General features: G+C 45.7%; 1 protein-coding gene and 2 non-coding genes across 3 annotated transcripts; 1 reads left to right on the top strand and 2 right to left on the bottom strand.

Annotated features, from left to right (window-relative positions):
- The first annotated feature begins 9,484 nt into the window (after positions 1–9,484).
- On the top strand, positions 9,485–17,546 carry CPOX (coproporphyrinogen oxidase). Its single transcript, XM_040056951.1, has 7 exons — positions 9,485–9,887; positions 9,979–10,122; positions 10,812–10,922; positions 11,350–11,491; positions 13,136–13,354; positions 15,037–15,141; positions 17,021–17,546. The coding sequence occupies exons 1-7, from the start codon at positions 9,485–9,487 to the stop codon at positions 17,106–17,108; spliced, it is 1,212 nt and encodes a 403-aa protein (XP_039912885.1). The 3' UTR covers positions 17,109–17,546.
- Positions 17,547–17,962: 416 nt separating this feature from the next.
- TRNAD-GUC (transfer RNA aspartic acid (anticodon GUC)) lies at positions 17,963–18,034 on the bottom strand. Its single transcript has one exon. It is a non-coding gene; the product is annotated as a tRNA-Asp (tRNA).
- A 360-nt stretch (positions 18,035–18,394) lies between these two features.
- TRNAI-AAU (transfer RNA isoleucine (anticodon AAU)) lies at positions 18,395–18,468 on the bottom strand. Its single transcript has one exon. It is a non-coding gene; the product is annotated as a tRNA-Ile (tRNA).
- Between the last annotated feature and the right edge of the window lie 1,308 nt (positions 18,469–19,776).

Genomic DNA, 19,776 nt, shown 5'->3' on the forward strand with positions numbered 1-19,776 from the left:
CCAGGCTCCTTCCTCTGACAGTGGCCAGTAATGGGCATTTTGGGAAAGGGTACAAAAAATGGGGCAAGTTTTATTCTTCTTCTAATACATCATAGTGAGATCTGCTAATTCGCTGTTCAGGGACAGACAGAGCCAGGAGCTCGTTTTACATCAGTGCATTTAGAAGCCTTTCTATGATTTTCTTAGTTCCTTTTTTAAGCTCATTTGCACCCCTGGTCTCTGTAACACTCTGCACCTCTCACTCTCAGTTGATTCCAACTGTGCTGTGTAAACAGAACTGGCCTTTGCTTGCTTTAAGCCTGCTCCTGCTAATTTCCGTAGACACTCTGACTTCTTGTTCCGTGATAGAATAATCCCTTCCCAAATCACCCACAGGCCATAGGCTGAACACCAGGTCAGCAGCAGTGGAACCACAATCACCAGGTTGTTCCCGTCTGTGGGGCAGGGCCTTGATTTACAAGCACAAAAGGAGATACAGAGACAAAACAAAGAACATAAAGATAAAAACATACATTTTATCTTTTGCCATCACCATACCCACAATATGGAGAAAACTTTCAGAAGAAGAATTGCATTGAATCTCAACAGTTTCTGAATTCACGAAATAACAACCAAACCTTTCAGGGATCCAGTAGGTCTCCCTTGTAGAATAAGCCCAGGGTTTTGTTCTTTAAACAAAGAAACTGCTCAAACTAATGAGTGACGGCTTTTAGAGTTCATCTTCCAGTACTTCCAGAAGGACTGGAAAACATGCTAGTGGAAAATATTTTTCAAGGTCAAAAGACCTCAGCATTAAACAAGTCAATCAAATATATTAAACTGTTGAATGCAAGCTGTAACCTAATACCTGAGCTGATGGAGAACTTGCCAAAATTACACCAAAAAAGTATACAGCAAGCATAAAAACATACAGAACTGTGATTGTTAAGTAATTTGTCTTTTACAAGTGTAAGTGAAATAACTAAGCTTCAGATAACATTGACTTCAAATTAGCAAGAAATCAGTCAGTTTAAAAATTAGAAGAATTAAAGAACCTTGCCTGTTTTCTGTATTGTAAGATTATTCTTCAAGAAAGGTGTTTGCTCTCTAAAATGCTCATGCTTTCATGAAGCTCTCAAAGTCATGCAGTAGATAATATCACTATAGTCCTGTGACAAAACTGCCATGGAAATATAACAGGAATGAGTCAATATGTTTAAGAACAGTATCTTCCATAAGTCCACAGTCTAAAAGAGAGTACTGTATATGGTTTGAATTACCTAGAGAAATGTTACAGCACTATTAAAAATAACCCACTTTTCTGTTACATTGGGCAGTTCATATAATGCTCCACAAGTTTACAGAACTTGTACAGTTCTGAGAGAGCTTAATATTGTATCCCAATATCTCTTCTTATAGCTAAATATAACAAAAACAGATGACAGTGATGGAGAAGGGTCACACTGATACCAGGGCGAAGCAATGGAACAACTATTCAGCTAGTTCATCATGCCTATATCATTCACTTGCCACAGTTAACAGATTAAGCCCCTTACCTGTTTAAGATAGAGACTGTAAAAACTAATGGATCAAAGTCCACTTTAAAATCTAACATTTATTAGATTATAAAGGTTATAAAGATGTCTCTTAGATTATAAAGATGTGTAACTCATCTTTATAACCCAAGAGACAGCCTACCTTAAGAATCAGCAGAAGCAGGTAAGACCCCATGTCCCATGGTTTTTACATTGGCCCATTGCTCTAAAAATAAATCCTCTTACTTCTTCCTTTGATAGGTGAAAAGAGAATTTCTCCAAGGCCTCTTATTAAGAAATTTAGAGGGAGAAATTTTGTTTCTCCAGGAAGCAGGCACCATGCTCCTGTGACAGGTCATATCCTACATTAGTGGAGAATGAGGAAGTCCGGAAGAGACAAAAAGTTTGAAACTTGTGGGAGAGGAAAACTGCAGGAGTGTTACAGAAGGAAGAGTAGAAAGCAGCTCTCTCATGAAAAGTAGTCTCAGGACAACAACTGTAAGGACTTGTGGTTCCAGCAAACCTGGGACCTTTGGGGAAAACCAGTGATGAGCATGTGACAGTCTAGCCAGGGGTTTTCAAGGCAGCTATGAAGAACAGGGGAAGGAAGGCACTGGGACAGTGCTCTGGGGTTTATTACACTGAAGAAGAATGAAACAGAATAAGTACCCAAAAGGGGAAGATAATGCAGTGCTAAGATCTAGTATTGTCTAGGACACTCCATTTCATTTAAAAGCTGAAAGACAATGAAATGCCACAGAACTCATGACAAGGCAAGCCCGGGCAACATCTATAAATAGACAAAAAAAGGAAGTCTAATGCTGAGATGGTGCAGCTGCCTTAAAACATCCTACACCTTACCAGCATTTTTGAGATCTCTGGTAGGGAGCTGTACCGAGTAAGTTCTTGACAGGATCTAGTATCAGTTAGAATTTAACTCTATGGTTTCCAATACACTGACTCAATTCCATTTCAGTCCTTGCAATCCACACTTACCCAAGAGGGCTCCCTTGCAGGAGTTCAGCCCACTTTGGAAAACTAACTTTTAAAAAACAGTAGTGTCCAAACAAACTGTCCCAACCTTTCATCAGAAGACTCTGCTCTCTGCCACAAAGTACTCCCATCTATAGGGGGCTTGCTCCACTTCTCCACTCTAGCCCAGTCCCCAGCACTGTTGCCTAGACCTGTCTCTGCAGTCCTCAGGCTCATCTTTGAGCCATGACATTTCCGCTCTGGTGACACTTCCCCATCCACAGACCTAAACCAGCGTGAGGTGACAGATTAAGAAATTCAGGCAATGAAGGAAGTGAAAGCTGTGGTTCAAAAGGTGGCGATTTGTTTTAGGCAAGACTGCAATCTGAGTGCTGCCAAGACTTTTACCATCTGGCCTTTTAAAGTGCTCCTTTTCAAACCAGACACAAGAACAGGGAGTAACGAAACACTGTTTGTTTTTTAGAGTTTAGAGAGAAGAAAAACTGCTGAAGGCAGTGAGTTCTTTTAGGAACCCACTAGCCTCCTGATGAAGTTTCAGGGTGAGAAACATGCATTTTCATGGGTAAGCAATGTGTTCTTGACACATCCTTTGCATGAGGGGACAGTGGTCACCATACACGGAGATAAAGGGTTATGATTCTCCACTCTGGTGCAGAGACAGGGCTGATGGCATGGATAGGAAAAACTCTTCACCATCTCTTCAGATATTCAAGAATAAGGGGCCACCAATGATGCTAGGAGAAGCTGTGTTCCAGGCAAGCCCTATAGACCACAATGCTGATTGCCTGAGGATTTTTTAGCTGCAGAAAATTCTCAAGAGACACTGAACAAGCATTTAGAAGAGAGACCTGTGGACAGTTACTAACTAGATAAATCACACCAGGGTTCAGGAAATCCCTAAAGTGAAGACACACAGTCTGGGAGCTTGTCTGGCTGAAGTATTGTGCCTTATTCTTCTACTTCCCCAACATCTCACTTTTGGATTTGGCTTGCTTTTAGTCAGGTCTGATAGTTAGGTCTGGTAATTGAATAATGGCCCTGGCAAAACCTGTTGTAACTTCTATGAACTAACAGCATGAGGAAAGAGTGACGTCTTCCTTGATAGCAAGTAATGGACTAAGCAGGCTTTATAATTAGTTTTCTGGAGGGGATGCAGGAAAAAGACTTTATCTTCTTTTTCATAGAATTCTGACCTTATCCCTGCAGTACAGTGTAAGGGTCAGATAAAGATGGTGCATTAAGCCTAGAGCTCTACCAGATGGTGAATGAGTCCCACTGCTCCAGGTTAAAAATTACTGAGATGGGGACCATCATGAGTCCCAAACTGCCTGCTTTAAAATGACCACAGAAGCCCTCCTGTGTGCTGCCCACAATTCTTAACATTGGTCACTTTCCTTGTCAGCAAGGGTGAGCGTAGCACCTTTTCTCATGGAAATTGCTCTTCTGTCCTAAAACCTCCTGCTGATTCTCAACACATGCATCACACCCTTCCCTGCCTCTAGTCTTCCTGATAATCCTGAGCTGCCCAGGCAGTAAAGAAGTTTCAGTTATACTACCACAATGTATGCCTGTTACTCAGAACTAGCTGCAGCCACAAGTCTCACAAGACTTTCGACCTAACTCAGACAGTCCTTTAGCTTAACCATAAAAAATGTACCTATTTTTCCAGACAGGACAGAAGGGTATGTATTTTGGCTTCTGTATGGACTTTCATAACAGTAAACATTACATTTAGTGTGTATAAACAGCTACAGTGGCAAAAAAAAAAAAAAAAAAAAATTGTGACACTAGGGCAGGAGAGTAATGTTTGACCTGGATCTCAGTACAAGAAAAGAATTCTCGCCAACAGAACACATCTGCTCATTGTTTCCCTTTCCTTGGAAACCTGGGAGAGAAGTCATGCTTCAGCTTTTCCTGGATGAAGTCACATATGCAGTAGCAATGGTTGGGGAAAATTGCTAATCTTTTATGAAGATGGTGCTATGTGATAGCAAATCTGAAGGCAGAGCTCAAGGAAGGGCACAGAGGAAGTGGGAAAACAATGGATCTCATCACAGGGAAGATGTAGTACCTGACCTGGAGTGCTGGCACATTTCCAGGTGAGGCTGCACACAAGCACATTTTAGGCCCAGTTAGTGCAAACCTCCATACTTCACTTTTTCACTTCTCTTTTTTTAACAATGCAAAGGTGAGCAATCAGTCATGGAAGAAAGGATTTCCTAAGGCACTGCATAACCCCTCCTACCTTCCAGGAGGTAGCCTGAAAGAATTCCAGCAGCTTCTTGTTCTGTAGTTATCCTTTCCTTCCTTCATACACCTGGGAGAATCAATCCTGCATTTAAAAGAAGTGAAAAAAAAGGAGGATTCCTATGAATCTGCCATCCAGACAAATGACTGAGATGACAGATGCAGAAAGAAAGGTTTTCATCTTTCTCTTATAACCTTCACATCGCCTACTGTTTCAGCTTGGTCACCAAATCTTTCACTTCTCTCTCACTGTTATCCTACTGAGATAATAACTTAATTCAACTTGTACTGTCATGTAAAACCTTCGAGATGACCTCTGTTAAACAAGAGTACTTGTCTAACTGCAAGCCCTCAAAATCTTTTTGAAGTCACAATCAATGCTTTGTGTGATAAACTGGATGAAAGTGGCTCTTTTAATTTCAGAAGTCAGAGAAATGCCAGCTTCATGGGGAATTTTTTCTCTTCTCAACACATGTTTTTCTTCCTATTTTCTGATAAGCAATTGTATTAATTTCGTATTCAAAATAAAAGTATCAAACAGCCTCAGTGAAAGCATGTGCCTGTCTCAGTCTAAATGAGACCTGATCATGCTTTGCTACCTTAGAACATGCAGTGTCTCCTGTTCTTTTGTTAATATAATTTTTGTCCATACATTTTCATTAGAAAGAGAAATAAAACCAAGGTAGATGACACCTAAATACAAGCAACCACAGAGAAGTTTCAGAGCTCTTTTCAAAGTAGAGGGAAAAACAACAGAAAAGAAATAAAATTAAAAGCATTCTTTTCTTCATAAGAGATCACCTTACATAATACTGTAGATAGAAGTTCAGTTCATCAAATCTGTTTGAAATCACTGTAGCCCTACAACCTTCTCTCAAATCACACTCACTTGCACCAGAAGAGGTTTTGGCTACAAAGCAAAACTAAATGGCTTTGCTGTCACTGAAAACAAAACCTACTGCAAGACCCTCACAACAGAACACATACAGATATGAAAATGGACGACACACTAAGAGACAAAATATTTAAAGTCATTTCACCATGCATATTTTCAGTCAGACTTTAAAAATTGGCATGGAGATTATAAGGGAGGCCAAAACCTTGGAATTTCACCTAGCTCTCTAAAAAAGCACCAAGGTACATTTCCTCAGGTTCAATTCTTGTTCAGGTGAATGCAAGACAAATTCCAGGTTTTCCTCTTGGGGCTAAGCTAGACTCTTGAGTGCCTTTTTCCTATTCCATTAGTATTTCCACTGAAAGGCCCACCCCACACACCACCACAATGCACTGCAAAAGCAGATCAAAATGTGAGCTGTCATTTTCTTGCCTTGTATCACTGCTGAGCATCTGACACACATCAGTACTTGGCTGATGTTTCAGCCTTGACATGCTGCCAGGGAGGAGGTCCCCACAAGGAGCTAATATGGCAGGATTCAGCACAGAAAACAGTGTGAGTGCTTTACACTCTGTCACTCCTCACCACCAACAGAGAGTGGAAGCCTGACCAGGCTTCTGTATCCAGCCTGAGCAATCCCAGTGTATAAAGCAGTCGTGCTTCTAAACCTCAGCAGCAAGAGCAAGTCATTGACCTGGCAATGTGGCTGAAGCCAAGGAAATTCTCACCAGATTTTTCCTGGTGGAGTGCTGAGGCAGGAGCCCAGGCAAAACGAGGAAGGGTTTTTTTCTAACTGCAGCTGGATAAGGAAGGCCTTGCACAACCTCATCCAGCCTGGGAATGGTGAACCCCTGGGGCTGGACAAGAGACATCCAGAGGTCCCATCCAGCTGAATTACCAGATGTTATCAAAGATTGCATTCAGCCTAGTACAGAAGAAACTCCACCAGCACAATATATCAGCAGGAATGTGTTTTAGATGTCTTGGCCCCGACATTGATTTGTTTTTAATAGTGTCTAAAAAAAACCTACTGAAAGAGCAGAGCTTTTACTACAGTAAAGAGCTTGGAAGGGCACTACCATCCTAGGGGGTTTGGCTGCTCTAAGCAGCTCTTTCCACAGTTCTTTATCCAGAGCTGGCAGTGATAGCACAGTTTGTTCTCGAATTGCATCTACTGAATGTATCTAAACGTTTCCATGATAAACAGTGCCTCATGCACTTCCAAGCTATTTACAAGCCACAGACCTCTCTTAACACATTCCCTCCTTCACTCATACCTCCACTGGGCCGGGTTTCCTTGCTCATCAGGGATCATGTTCTCCAGTTGATGGCAGAAGAGAGCTGAGCTCGGAAGAGAAACAATCTCTGAGATCTTCCGTTCCTCGTTGCAGGGCTTCAGCAGCTTCACAGCATCCTCTGCTGCCAAAGAGCAGAACCAGATCAGAAATGAGAACGTGGAGTATGCCTCCAAGCAAACGTTATCACTTTATACAGACAGACTCTCCCCGCCCAAAAAAATACTCTGCAGTGAAAAGAGGCAGATAATGAAGCCCAGGTCCATAACAGGGATTAATCACCACACTTTCCTCAGAATCACCCTTGAAACTGGTCTACACTTGGGTACTACAGATGCAAATCAATTCAGAGATACCAGATTACTGTTTCCAAGGAATTTACCAAAGTCCAGTCTTTGCAGGGTTGAGCCATTTTTGTGCTGTGCAGTACCTTTCAACATCTGGCTCTACACAGACCTCTTTGTTATTCTGAATTCTTATTTTCACAGAATTACAGGCTGGGTAGGTTGGAAGGGACCATAGTGGATCATCTGGTCCAACCACCACGTTCAAGCAGGGCGATCCCAGGGATGGCATAGGATTGCATCCAGATGGTCCTCCAGGAAGGGAGACTCCACATTCTCTCTGGGCATCCTGTTTCCATGCTTGGTCACAGTAAAGAAGTTCTTCCTCCTGTTCAGGTAAAACTTCTTGTCTATCAGTTGCCTTCTTGTCCCATAGCTTGGCAGCACCGAGCACAGCCTGCCACCCTCCCGTCACTAATTCACAGACACCAGTGAGGTCCCCTCTCAGTCACCTCTTCTCAAGGCTGAACAGACCCAGCTCCCTCAGCCTTTCCTCACAGGAAACACTCCAGTGCAGTCCCTCAATCACTTTTGTCACCTGTTGTTTCTCCAGCCAGTGTCTGGGTAGTTAAAGTCCCCCACCAGAACCGGGGCCTCTGACTGTGAGACTGCCTCAAGCTGCCTGAAGAAGGCCTCACCCACTTTCTCGTGCTCAGGTGGCCTGTAGAAAACACCCAAAACAGTGTCACCCCTATTAGTCTGCCCTTTTTTCCTAACCCATGAGCTCTTGACTTGTTTGTCGTCTGCCCAAAGGCAGAGCTCAATACATTTGAAGTGTATCTCAGGGAGGGCAACTCCACCACTGCGCTTTCCTGGTCTGTCTCTCCTAAATAGGGCGTAGCCCTTCACAACAACACTGCAGCCATGCAAGCTATCCCACCACGTGTCTGTAACTGATCAAAGCCCTTTCACTGCACACATCTCTAGTTCTTCCATTACATTAGGAAATAAAATGTATATTTCAACTTCAGAAAAAACAAAGGATGTATAAGCATGCACCCTCCAAGACCCATGGTAAATATTCCTATTGCACTAAACTGGTGGTCCCACAAACTATTCAGGTTCTAAAAACCCATTACTCTGAGTAGAAAACCAGAAATGCCATACACAATTGTATGTGGAAGAGCAATTCCACATGGTTCACAGGACAGCTCGGTAAAATACAACTTTACACCTATTCCAGCAATGCCTGGCCCTGTACAAGCCATTACTCACAAAAGGACTTCTGCAGCCGCACGTAGTTGCATCAACAAACCCAGGGTATTTGTAAGCAGTATGCAGAAATGTTTTACAGGCACAAGGACAGCACAGCCCCCTCTCCCAAAGCTGCACCAGGCGAGGTGTGGCACCTGAGTGCTGCATCCATTGATGCCTCTCCCTGTCACAGAACCCACACGCAATGGGCAGCCCAGATCCAGATGGGAGTGTTATGGGATGCCTGCACTCTTTCACAGCACCCGGTGTGGATGGGCTTTCTTGTACAGGCACGTAGGAGCCAGCTGGATGCCAATGGCATTCTGACCTGTTTCAGAAATAGAGTGATGAGCAGGACTAGAGAAGTGATTCTTCCTCTATGATCAGCACTGGTGAGACCACATCTCAAATATTGTGTCTGGTTCAGGGCTCCTCAATTCAGGAAGGCCGTTGAGGTGCTGGAGGAGGTCCAAGGAAGAACAATGGACCTGGTGAAGGGTCTGGAGCACAAGTCTTAGGAGGAGAGGCTGAGAGAGCTGGGGTTGTTCAGCCTGAAGAAAAGGAGGCTCAGGGGAGACCTTATCACTCTCTACAACTACCTAGCAGGAGGTTGTAGCTAGGTAGGGATCACTCTTTTCCGGGCAACCGGCGACATGAAGAGAGGACATAGCGTTAAGCTGTGCAAGGGGAGGTTTAGGTTGACATTAGGAAGAATTTCTTCACAGAAAGAGTGATTAGACATTGGATTGGACCGCCCAGGGAGGTAGTGGAGTCACTCCCTGGAGATGTTTAGATAAAGACTGGACGTGCTAGTCAGTTCCCCGTGGTCTAGATGACAACGTGGTGATAAACGACAGGCCGGACAGGATGCTATCAGAGGTGCTTTCCCCCCTAATCTATTCCGTGTGCCGACACACGTTCATACCCGGCGCGGCCCCGGCCCCGCTCCGCCCCGGCGCGGCCCCGCTCCGCCCCGCCGGCTCTGCGGCGCCGCTGCGGGTCATGGCGGCGGCAGCGCGCCTCTTCCGCGGGGCTGCCCGCGCTCCGCCCGCCCTCGCCTTTGCCCGGGCGCTGAGCTCCGCGCCGCCGGGGCCGGCGGGCCGAGGGGCGCGGGGGGCCGCGCTGGCGGCCGCGGGGGCGCTGGGCGGGCTGGGGCTGGCGCTGGGGCTGTGGCGGCGGCACGCCGCGTTGGCGGCGGCCCGGGAGGACGAGGAGGAGAAGGAGCTGCGGCAGCGGTTCATGGCGCCGCCGGTGAGCGGGCTGCGGGAGCTGCGGCGGCGGCGGCGGGAGCTGCGGAGCCGCATGGAGCTGCTCATCATGGAGACGCAGGCGGAGGTGTGTCGCGCTCTGGCCGCCCTGGACCCCGGCGCCTCCTTCGCCGTTGACAGCTGGGAAAGGAAGGAAGGTACGGGGGAGCCGCGGGGGAGACCGCGGACACCGGCACCCCGGGCTCGGTCATCCCTCGGTGACCCTGACCTGGAGCCTGGCGTTGGCAGGCGGAGGCGGCATCAGCTGCGTGCTGCAGGATGGCGAGGTCTTCGAGAAGGCGGGCGTGAACGTGTCCGTCGTGTCTGGGCTCCTGTCCGAGGAGGCAGCGCGGCAGATGCGGAGCAGGGGGAAGTCGCTGAAGGCCAAGGACGGTAAGGCGTCTAGCGCGCGGTTGGGATAGGGAACCGGGACGTGTTGACCTGGGTGTTCCCGTGCAGGTACTCTGAAAGCAGCCTGGCCTTTGAGCGGAACGTGAGGAAGGCCAGGCTGATCAGAGCTCAAAAGATTTTCATTGGTACCATAGTGATTTCTAATCAGTAAACCTGACAGGTGGACTTTCATATCCCTAGAAAGCCAGGTACGGGAGTGCTTCTCCCTCTGCCTTGCTGCTGTAAGGATCGTAGTGTAGGCACAGGTGGTTTCTCAATAATGGCACTGTAGCGCAACAGTGAAACAGTGCAGGAATTATGTACCAGGGAGGTGGGGGGAGAAAACCAACACCACCTGAAAGGCTAAAGGGGACGCAAGGCACGCTTGTGTAGCAAAGAGCAATTGTGAGGACCAGGGATGCTAGAGAGCCTTAGCAGTGCCTTGTGTTTTAAGTGGTCTTCATCTAGTGGGTTCTTCAAAGTATTGACACATTTTAGAACAAATACCAATGACAGAGTTGAGTTGTGTGCACAGAAGTGTATGGATGTGAAGTAACTTGCTGACTGATTAAAAATTATGGTGACCCAATATGTTGTGGCTTGGAGCCTAAGGAAAGTGATTTTCCTTAAATGATAACAAATTAAGTTTATTGAAAAATTGAAGGGCTTTCTCTGTGCGTCTTTTTATCTAGGGAAGCTGCCTTTTTGTGCCATGGGTGTGAGCTCTGTTATCCATCCAAAGAATCCTCATGTCCCAACCATGCACTTCAACTACAGATACTTTGAAATTGAAGAAGCAGATGGTAAGGATTGTAATCCAACGAGGAATGTATGAAATGTCTGACTCTGCCCAAAGGAAGAGCGAGTGCATGGCTGGGGTAAGAGATCAAGAACCAGTGCGAGTTTGCTCCCAGCTCAAGAACCAGTGCAAGTTTGCTCCCAGCTCTGTTAAGAGTCACCAGCCCATCAGAGGAAACTGCTATCCTATAGTCAGGATCAGTGGTCCAAAATGGTTTTCACTGCGCTGAAGTTTGTTTGATGTTTTCCTGAAGTCACTGATCATTGCGCTACCTTGTAGTCAAATCTTTCACTATTGAAGTTTAGGAACACCACTCAGAAATGATATTGTTTTGTATTGCAAAAGTAGTTGTTAGTTCTTGGTGAACCACTAGCAACAAGTTGCTGTTCAGAAGTTTAAAAGAAAAATGTTGCTGCTTGCCTCTGCTATAGGAACTAAACAGTGGTGGTTTGGTGGTGGGACTGACCTCACTCCAACTTACCTGAATGAAGAGGACGCTGTTCATTTTCACAAGACTCTGAAAGAAGCCTGTGACAAGCACGATCCGAAGCTGTATCCCAAGTACAAGAAATGGTACGTGGGGGAAGGTGTGCTTGAGGGGAGCAGAAAGCAGCACTGATGTTGGCAGTTCAGTGAATGCTAGGAACTGTAGGTTCTGCTGCCTTTTGAAAAGTATCAGAAAGCCCTAATGAAAATCAGAAGTGTACTGGGAGTTCAGTGGCACATTTTCTAAGAGGCAAGCTTTGAATGTTCTTGAGCTGAGAGCTACAAGTGATGGGATCTTCCACTATTAAGTGGGAACTTGCTGCTCTCTGTCTGATATTCCTATCTGCCACAAGCTGTGTATACAGGAAGGTGGGGGTACCCTTTTGTAAGCTACTAGGTCTTGTCTGAGGACAGGAGATAAAGTGGGTGTTATAGTTTGGGTGGCAACCACTTAGTAGAGAGACACATCTTAGAGCCTTGAGATTACAGTCTTGCTGTCTGAGGATTTTTTGCATGGTAGTTTAGAGAATCTGCCCTAATGGTCAGGTTCTTTGCAGCCTAAGTAGGTTAGCGATTCCAGCTGCAGGGGGTGGGAGACTTTTTCCCGCTTTGCTAAAGATAAACGTTATTACATTTACCACATTGTCTGCCTGATCAAGGTTTAAGATTTTTGTCAGCCTTATTCTCTTCTATGTTTCTGACTCAGCATTTTTTCCTAACTCTTCCTGCTATCATAAAATAAAAAACACGGATCATCCCAGTGAATAAAAAAATAGTGCACGTTATCTGTTACATCTCCATGTCTCTCTTGTTATGGCCATGCCATGTACAAATGCTTGAGAACAATTGTGGATATATGGAAAACTGGTCCTGTATGGAAAACTAGTCCTAAAGGAAGGCCAGGTTTTCTTGATGTTGATGGTTTCTGCTTCCTACTTCCCTCTGTTTTCTCCTCCATGTGGAGACTTGCATGCCCAAGCAAGGAATTACAAGAAAGATAGGGTTAAGTCATTTAAGTTATAGTAATTTCACAACTAAACACTCCCTGTAAATAAAAGAGATTAATTGCTTTTAGAATAAGCTGCCCTTACTCATTTATAAACTTAAACATGACTCATGAAAAGCCACTGCTATAATGACTCAATCTTCCAAGTTTTAACTATTTAAAAGCCTTTTTCCAAGGAAGGGTGCCATGATAGATGCTTTCTTATGTGGTCTTTGGACCTTAGATTACTTTTGTTTTGATGAAGAAAATTGTTTTACTTGAGTGGCAAAGAGAATAAATTCTCTTCCAAGTTTGAGTTCATATGAAAGCTGTCCAGATAATTTGGGAACTAGATATAGTGCTGGGAATGGAATCTGTCAAGAGCCCTTAGTTTGGAAAGTTTTGAAATCAGATGTCCCTGTTCCGAGTAGGTACAGGTTATGGATTGGATCAACCCACACGGACGCATCTGCCATGGTGCTCAGCAACTTTGTGGTGATGTGCAGTTTACAGAGACCATTTAACAAGAGCTTTTACTGCAGGTGACACAGGAGGTGCTTTCCAGGTGACGCTGCACTGTCCTGGCTCTGGGCAGTCAGGGAAACAGTGGGGCACCCAGCCCTGCAGAAACTGACTCGTGGTCAGTATTTCACTGGTTCTGTCCTGTACCATGCAGCTTTTTGGAGTTCTGTTCATGTCTTTGAATACTCTGGACCATATTAGTAATCATCTGATGCTTCTTCTAGGTGTGATGACTACTTCTATATCAAGCACCGTGGCGAGCGAAGAGGGATTGGAGGCATATTCTTTGATGATATGGACTCTCCCTCCAAGGAGGAAGTATTCCAGTTTGTAAAGAGTTGTGCCAAAGCTGTCGTGCCTTGTTACATTCCCATTGTGAAAAAGCACTGCCATGACTCCTTCACACCAGAGGAAAAGCTATGGCAACAGCTTCGGAGAGGACGGTGAGTACTGGAGGAACAATAAGTACACACAGGAGGTGGCAAGAAAGAAATAGGAGCTAGTTCTTTGTGGTTACAGGTTGTGTGGGCCAAAAAAGCTCACCAAGAATTTCAGCATTTTTGTGCATAGAACTAAATTCTGAAATCCAATGCTAGGTTGTGAAAGAGGGCGCAGAGAAGGCATTTTCCACTCTCCCATGTTGCAACACAAGCAACCAACAAAAAGCCACTGTTTCTTTCCAACTCCTTCAAAAAGCAAGAGAAGCTTTTGCTGTGTAACTGGCAAAGGGGTGTGGGTGTGCTGGGTGTCCTGAATCCTGCCCTCTCCTGCAGCCCAGAGGTACTGGATGTAGGGCTGTGCTGTCACACGAGGAGCTAAGGGTGAGAGAATGGTGCTTCCCATTAAATAATGCAGCAAAACCCCAGCAAGTCAGGAAATAACTGTACTTGAATACTTTCAGCTCCTTACTTAAGTATTTATTCCATCTGATCTTGGCATTGAAATTCCTGTAAAGGAATTGAGGATTCCTGTAAAGGAATACGGAGGGTTGGATTTTTTTATTCTGGCATGGTCCAAGGTTACTGTAAAAGACTTAGGAGGATGCTTCTTAATGTCACCAACTGTTAATGCTGCAAAAGCTTAAGTACATCGGTCAATACATGTTCTCCATGTCCTGTGATTGTGTGAGTGTATGCAGAAATAAAATTACACATGCTTTGTAATTAACTTAGAGTCTTTAGTTCCTGCCTATTCTGCAGAGAAATGTGAGACTGGCATGGAAAGAGTGTAAGCATTCAAGTTCAGATCACTGGCCTGCAGCTGTTGGTCACTTAAGCAAGCATCCTTAATTTGGTGGGACTGTTCTTGGGAACACTGGGCTTCCAGGATCCAGTCTGTGGATGGGATTTAGCAAACTTGCAAAGTTTAAAAAGGAGGAGTAGCTTTTCTAAGTTGCAGCCAGGACCAGCTCTTGAGGCCTGTCTATTTCCCTGGGTCTGTTTGCAGGTTATGGGGCTTATGTAAAGCCTTCCATATCTGCAGATAGATAAGAGCTTTTCCCTTCCTGTATCTTCAAGTGCAAACACCCTGTACTGGCTATCGAGATAATCCCTGATTAATTGTCACAGCTCTGTTCCTATGCTGGGAGCAGAAAATAGTCTGTTTATCACTTGTAAGTCCCAGCCAGCACTCTGAAGCTACCTGACTTCTGCTGCTTTCCAGATCTTCCCAGGAGCCAGGAAATACTGTTCTGACCTTGCTGCTTATGTGTCCTTCAGCATGGAGGAATGCACAGTAGATTTTTTTTTTCCTCTGGTAATTTTCAGTATCTTTAAGGCCCCTCTTTTATGTCTGACACCCTCACAAAGAAGAGAAAAACCAAGATAAAGATGGTGTCGAGCTTGCCAGCAGGGCTGAGGCCTGGGAGGAGTACAGGAGCCTGCAGACTGTTCTCCTTTGAACAGCTGCTCTGCTCTAGTCTCTTAGCTGTGGTCACTTCTCCCTGTGCTCTGTGGAGTGGCAAGGTCACACCTGCGTTCCTATGCAGAGGATGCTGAAGAACAGTTGACCCCAACTCAGCAGAAAGACAGACTGGTTTTGTTTGAGGTCTGCCAGTTGCAGAAAGCACAACCAGCTTCTGCTGATAAACTCGTTTTTTTTCTGCTGCATCTCTTCATTCCCACAGGTATGTAGAGTTCAACTTGGTTTATGACAGAGGTACAAAGTTTGGCCTCCTGACACCAGGATCAAGAATCGAAAGCATTCTTATGTCTCTGCCACTGACTGCAAGGTAAGGGTGTAGTTATGTGGGGTTGCAGTAGGCACTGTTCTTAGTAAAATACTTCATAGCGTTAAAGCAGAGGTCTCTCCTGGTCTCCAGTCTCTTTAACATTGGTGAGTTCATGCCAGATACAAAAGCTGGACAAGTACAGTTCTCTGTTCTGCAAATGCAGATGCTTCTCTGTTGTACTTACGTAGTTGCCAGTAGTGTGTGGCATAGAGATTTTCTGGCCAAAAAAAAGGGTTTTGTGCTTAGTTCCTCTTGATAGATTTCTTGATAGATAGCACTCGCTCCACTGGTTTTTGTTTAGTAGCCGTTAGAAACCATGAGAGCTTCTGGCAGTCCTGCCAAATGTGTGGCAAGGGGCTCCACAGTTTAACTGTGTGTTGTATAAGAAAGTTCCTCTTTGTTTTCTACTTGATTACTTCATCTGATGTTTCACTGAGTAACATGATTTTCTTCCTGTTCATTTTCTCCATAAGTGTTTTTTTATTTTTACAGGCTTCTGGGTGTTTTTTTCATTGTTTGTTTTCCAGGCTGAGAACTTCTGCTTTTTTTAGTCTTTTTTACAGTTGCTCTTTCATACTTTTGCCACTTTCTCTAGGTTTAAGTTTTCTGTGCCCTTTCTGAACTGGGGCTAAGGAACATACAGTGTAAGCTACCTATCTGTATACAAGATACAGGTGTGCTGGTGACTCACAATGGCATACCAATGTTTTAATTCATTATTCCTTTCATAATCCTAATCATCTGTTTGTTGGTTTTGACTGCTGTTTAGCATTGAGATGGCCTTTTCATAGAACTGTTACAATGGTCTTTATTGAGCAATAAAATTTAACTGAATCTGTATGGAACTTTTTTCTGTGTCCATCACATCAATCAACATTTCACCTGTTGATTTTATTATAACAGTGAATTTCACCTGCCATTTTATTGCTCAGTTGCTTGGCTAAATACTGTTTTTAACTGTCCTTTTAGGTTTTAACCCATCTTGCTTACGCTTGTGACAGCAGCAAATTCTGTCATCTACTATTCATTCCCACTTTCAGGTTGCTTTTTGGGTGTGCTGGGTAGTACAGATCCTATCATGAATTCCATAAAGTTCACTAGTGACCTCCCCCTGCTAGGAGAACTGCCTGCTGCCCCGTAACCATGAATACAGTGCTGTTCTCACCATGTATCTTCATCCCACTGACAACACCTCATGTGTCCCTGACCTGGTGGTATAGCATGTCCTATGTTTTAATTCCTGGGATTGTCTGGGTTTGCTCTTTCTCATCAATGTAACTAGCTCACTTCACAGTGTGAATGGGTCATTCCTTGGGAGGAAAATGGAAGGAGGATGTACCCATCTCTCTGTGACTGCTGACACTTTCCTTTCTCTGATGTGCCTCTTCCAATTACCTTTCCAATGAAAAAAGGGATCTTTCGCCACTTGTTTTTAAAACCAAGACTCAACAAATACTCATAGAGCTTCCAATCCAGTTTCTGGAAAAAGGTCTTGTGTCACTGTCAAAATTCTGTGGGTTCCTTTTTCTGCTCATCTTTGTTGTGATACTAGTGTGTCACAAGAGACTGTTAATTTTTGCAAATAAACCTGCATGCCTTGTGGGGAATGGGGCGCTGCTCTTTCCTTTTACCTTGCCCTTCCAGCTTTTTCAAAAGTTGGGAAGAAGATGAAACTAACATTTCTCCTGTCTACCCTGATGACACTTGTTTTTCCTGACCTTGTGATTTGTAACCTTATCTGTCACCTCAGCCAAGAGTATCAGCTGTGTATGTAGCTTTGCATCCTTAGGAAAGGCAAATCCAGTCCAACTCCACAGCCTGATGCAGGAGAAGTGGCTGCCAGCTGGGCTGTCTGAGTGAGTTTCCCCTCTCCTTGCAGGTGGGAGTACATGCACAACCCACCAGAGAGCTCCAGAGAAGCAGAAATCCTGGAGGTTCTGCGAAATCCCAAGGACTGGGTGCACTGACACAGATCATGAAGAAGATGGATTGCTTCCACTGAGCCATTCTGAGAGAACAGGAATGCCTGCAAACCAGCCCATTCAAGCTGCTATTGCGTGGTGTTTCAGTGTGTCTATACTCTTACCTCGTGCCTTAATTATGCTGTAAACTTGTTAGAACTTGCAAATGTGTGAACTCATTCTTTTAGATTGATGGGCTAACATTGTCCCCCTGTCACTGTTGCCTTGTGAAGGACTGGTGAAGGCCTCACAGGGCTACTCTGCATGCTTTAGATGACTGCAAAATGGCAAACCACTTTGATGTGTTCAGGGAAATGAAAGCATTGTCTGTGCCTAAATAGCACTGCTTACCCTTATGAAATGTTGGGATGCTTAAAAACTTGTTTTTTAAGAATAAAGGGAATATTTGGTATTATATTAAACCTTAAACCGTGCTTTCAAGAAGCTGTGGAAAAGGTGGTACTTAATCACGTGTATTTTGATGATCTCTTGTTGTTTGTAGAGGGGGGAAATGGTTTAAGATATGCTGCAGCAGCATAACTTGGCTGATCAATAGCTGGGAGAATGTGAGTTGAGGTTCCAGTGTTACCTCATGAGAAGAGAAGGGTGGCTGGCTGAGGAGAAAATGAGCCTTGGGCATCTGTGCTTCGATCAGGACAGCAGAGCAATGCTGCTCAGACCAGCTCGGAGGCCAGCTGTGGATCAGGACGCTGCTGGGCGTTGCCCTGAGGCATCCACCTCTGCCTTCACGCTCCTCCCAGCTTTGGACTGATTGTCTCTTAGCACGACGCCGTAGGGAAAAGCAAGTGGGGGACGGGTTGCATTTCCCCGCGCCCGAGGAAAAAAAAAAGTACAACCGCCTCCCCGTCGGGGAATCGAACCCCGGTCTCCCGCGTGACAGGCGGGGATACTAACCACTATACTAACGAGGAGCTGGACACACAAGCGCTGTCTCCCCGCCGCCACCTTCCACCAACTGAGCCGCCGCGGGCTCCTGTCGTGCCCGGCAGGCGGGGAGAGGCGCCGGCTCGGCTCGCACTCGCTGTCCCTCCACGACCGCTCCAGTCGAGATTCCTGGGGCCGGGGGGTACCGCGTTCCTTTCCGTGTTACCCCCCCGCCCCTTAAAGAAAACAAAGCGATACTCTCTGCTAGGTCAGCGATCTCTTCATGTCCAGCAAAGAAAAGAAAAGAAAGAAAGAAAAGGAAAAAAAAAAAAAAGAAGAAAAAAAAAAAAAAAAAAGAGATAGAGACTGAGGGAAGGAAGAAAAGAAAAAAATAAAGAAAAAGGAACAGGCCCGTACGGGGATCGAACCCGCGACCTTGGCGTTATTAGCACCACGCTCTAACCAACTGAGCTAACCGGCCAATTTGCTTGTATGGGACACGCGAGGCGCTCCCACGGGCGTGCCGCGGGTGCAGGCGCTGCCCAGCGCCGCTCTGCAGCATTACCACGACCGCTCTTCCCAGACACCGCCTCGGCGAGTTGTTCCATGGCGTCGTGGTAGAACGGCAAGGGCAATAAGCCGAGGTGACGAGCATTGCGAAAACATCGAGACTTTCAGACCTTTCGTTTTTCTCGGCCTCCTCCCTCCTCCGGAGCGCGGGCGGCGATTCCCGGCGGCACGGAGCGGCTCCGGGAGGCCGCAGGGCGCACACGGACGCGCACCTGCCGGCGGGGCGGCGGCACCGCCGAAACGAATCGCCACGCTTTGCAGGAGCCATTCCCGACCCTTCCCGCTCTCCTCCCGACCACGCCGCGCACGGGGGTGCGACGGGAAGAGGATGAAGCAGGAATAAAAGGCAAGGCTGCCTCCCCGTCGGGAAAGGGAACCCCGGTCTCCCGCAAGCCAGGCGGGGATATTCACCACCCTACTGAGGGGGAGCCAGGCGAGAGCGCCGCTCCCCTCGGCGACCCCCAAGAGCCGCCAGCGGGACCCTGCCGGCTTCCACTTCCAGCGCCGGGACACGAGGAGCTGGGACACAGAACGGGAACCCTTCCCCCGGTGATGGGTCACTTGGTTCACTTGTGAAATCAAGGCATTGATTAGAAAAATGCAGGGGGAAAAAAAATCGGAATTAAATACCTCTGAGTCAGTGAAAAAGATGTAGAGGAAGAGAACATCATCAAATTCCCAGCCCTTCCCTTCACAAAACGTCAGTATGAGTGCTATGAGGATTGAGCTCCTCTCCTCCATTTCCCACTAACACGACCTATCATTAAATACATACAAAAAACAGAACAAAAATACTAGGCAGCCAAAAACAAGGTAATATCTGTGTATCTATAAATGTATCACGACAATACAAGAGCTTCCTTAAACCACGGCAACATTTAGCACAGACGTTCCCACACGCTGCAGAAAAAGATCCCAAAGCTGCCACTAAAGCAATGACCAATACATGGGGTGAGGAGACCGTCACAGATCACGCGTAAGAAAATATGGAGTAAGAAGGAAAAGGACAGGAGATATCTGACCGCAAAAAGGGCAGAAAACCCCACGTGTGCATGAAGAAGAAAGAAGCAGAAAGCCCCACAATAAGGGGGCTTTTTAGAATAAAGACTTCTACATTGAAAAGGCATCATTTAACAGTGACGTGCTGGGGGAAAAAAAAAAAATTATTAGCTGCAGAAGTGGAAGAATCTGCAAAAAGTCATATACCTAAAAAAGCAGC

Source organism: Hirundo rustica, chromosome 2 (assembly GCF_015227805.2).
Source record: "Hirundo rustica isolate bHirRus1 chromosome 2, bHirRus1.pri.v3, whole genome shotgun sequence".
Classification (NCBI taxonomy): domain Eukaryota; kingdom Metazoa; phylum Chordata; class Aves; order Passeriformes; family Hirundinidae; genus Hirundo; species Hirundo rustica.

What these genes read in the sequence shown, in the direction of transcription:
- CPOX (XM_040056951.1), top strand. Translation starts at nt 9,485, where the DNA reads ATGGCGGCGGCAGCGCGCCTCTTCCGCGGGGCTGCCCGCGCTCCGCCC. An exon ending in GTCGCTGAAGGCCAAGGACG is followed by an intron (nt 10,123 to 10,811) that starts GTAAGGCGTCTA and finishes CTTTTTATCTAG; the next exon opens with GGAAGCTGCCTTTTTGTGCC. An exon ending in CAACAGCTTCGGAGAGGACG is followed by an intron (nt 13,355 to 15,036) that starts GTGAGTACTGGA and finishes TCATTCCCACAG; the next exon opens with GTATGTAGAGTTCAACTTGG.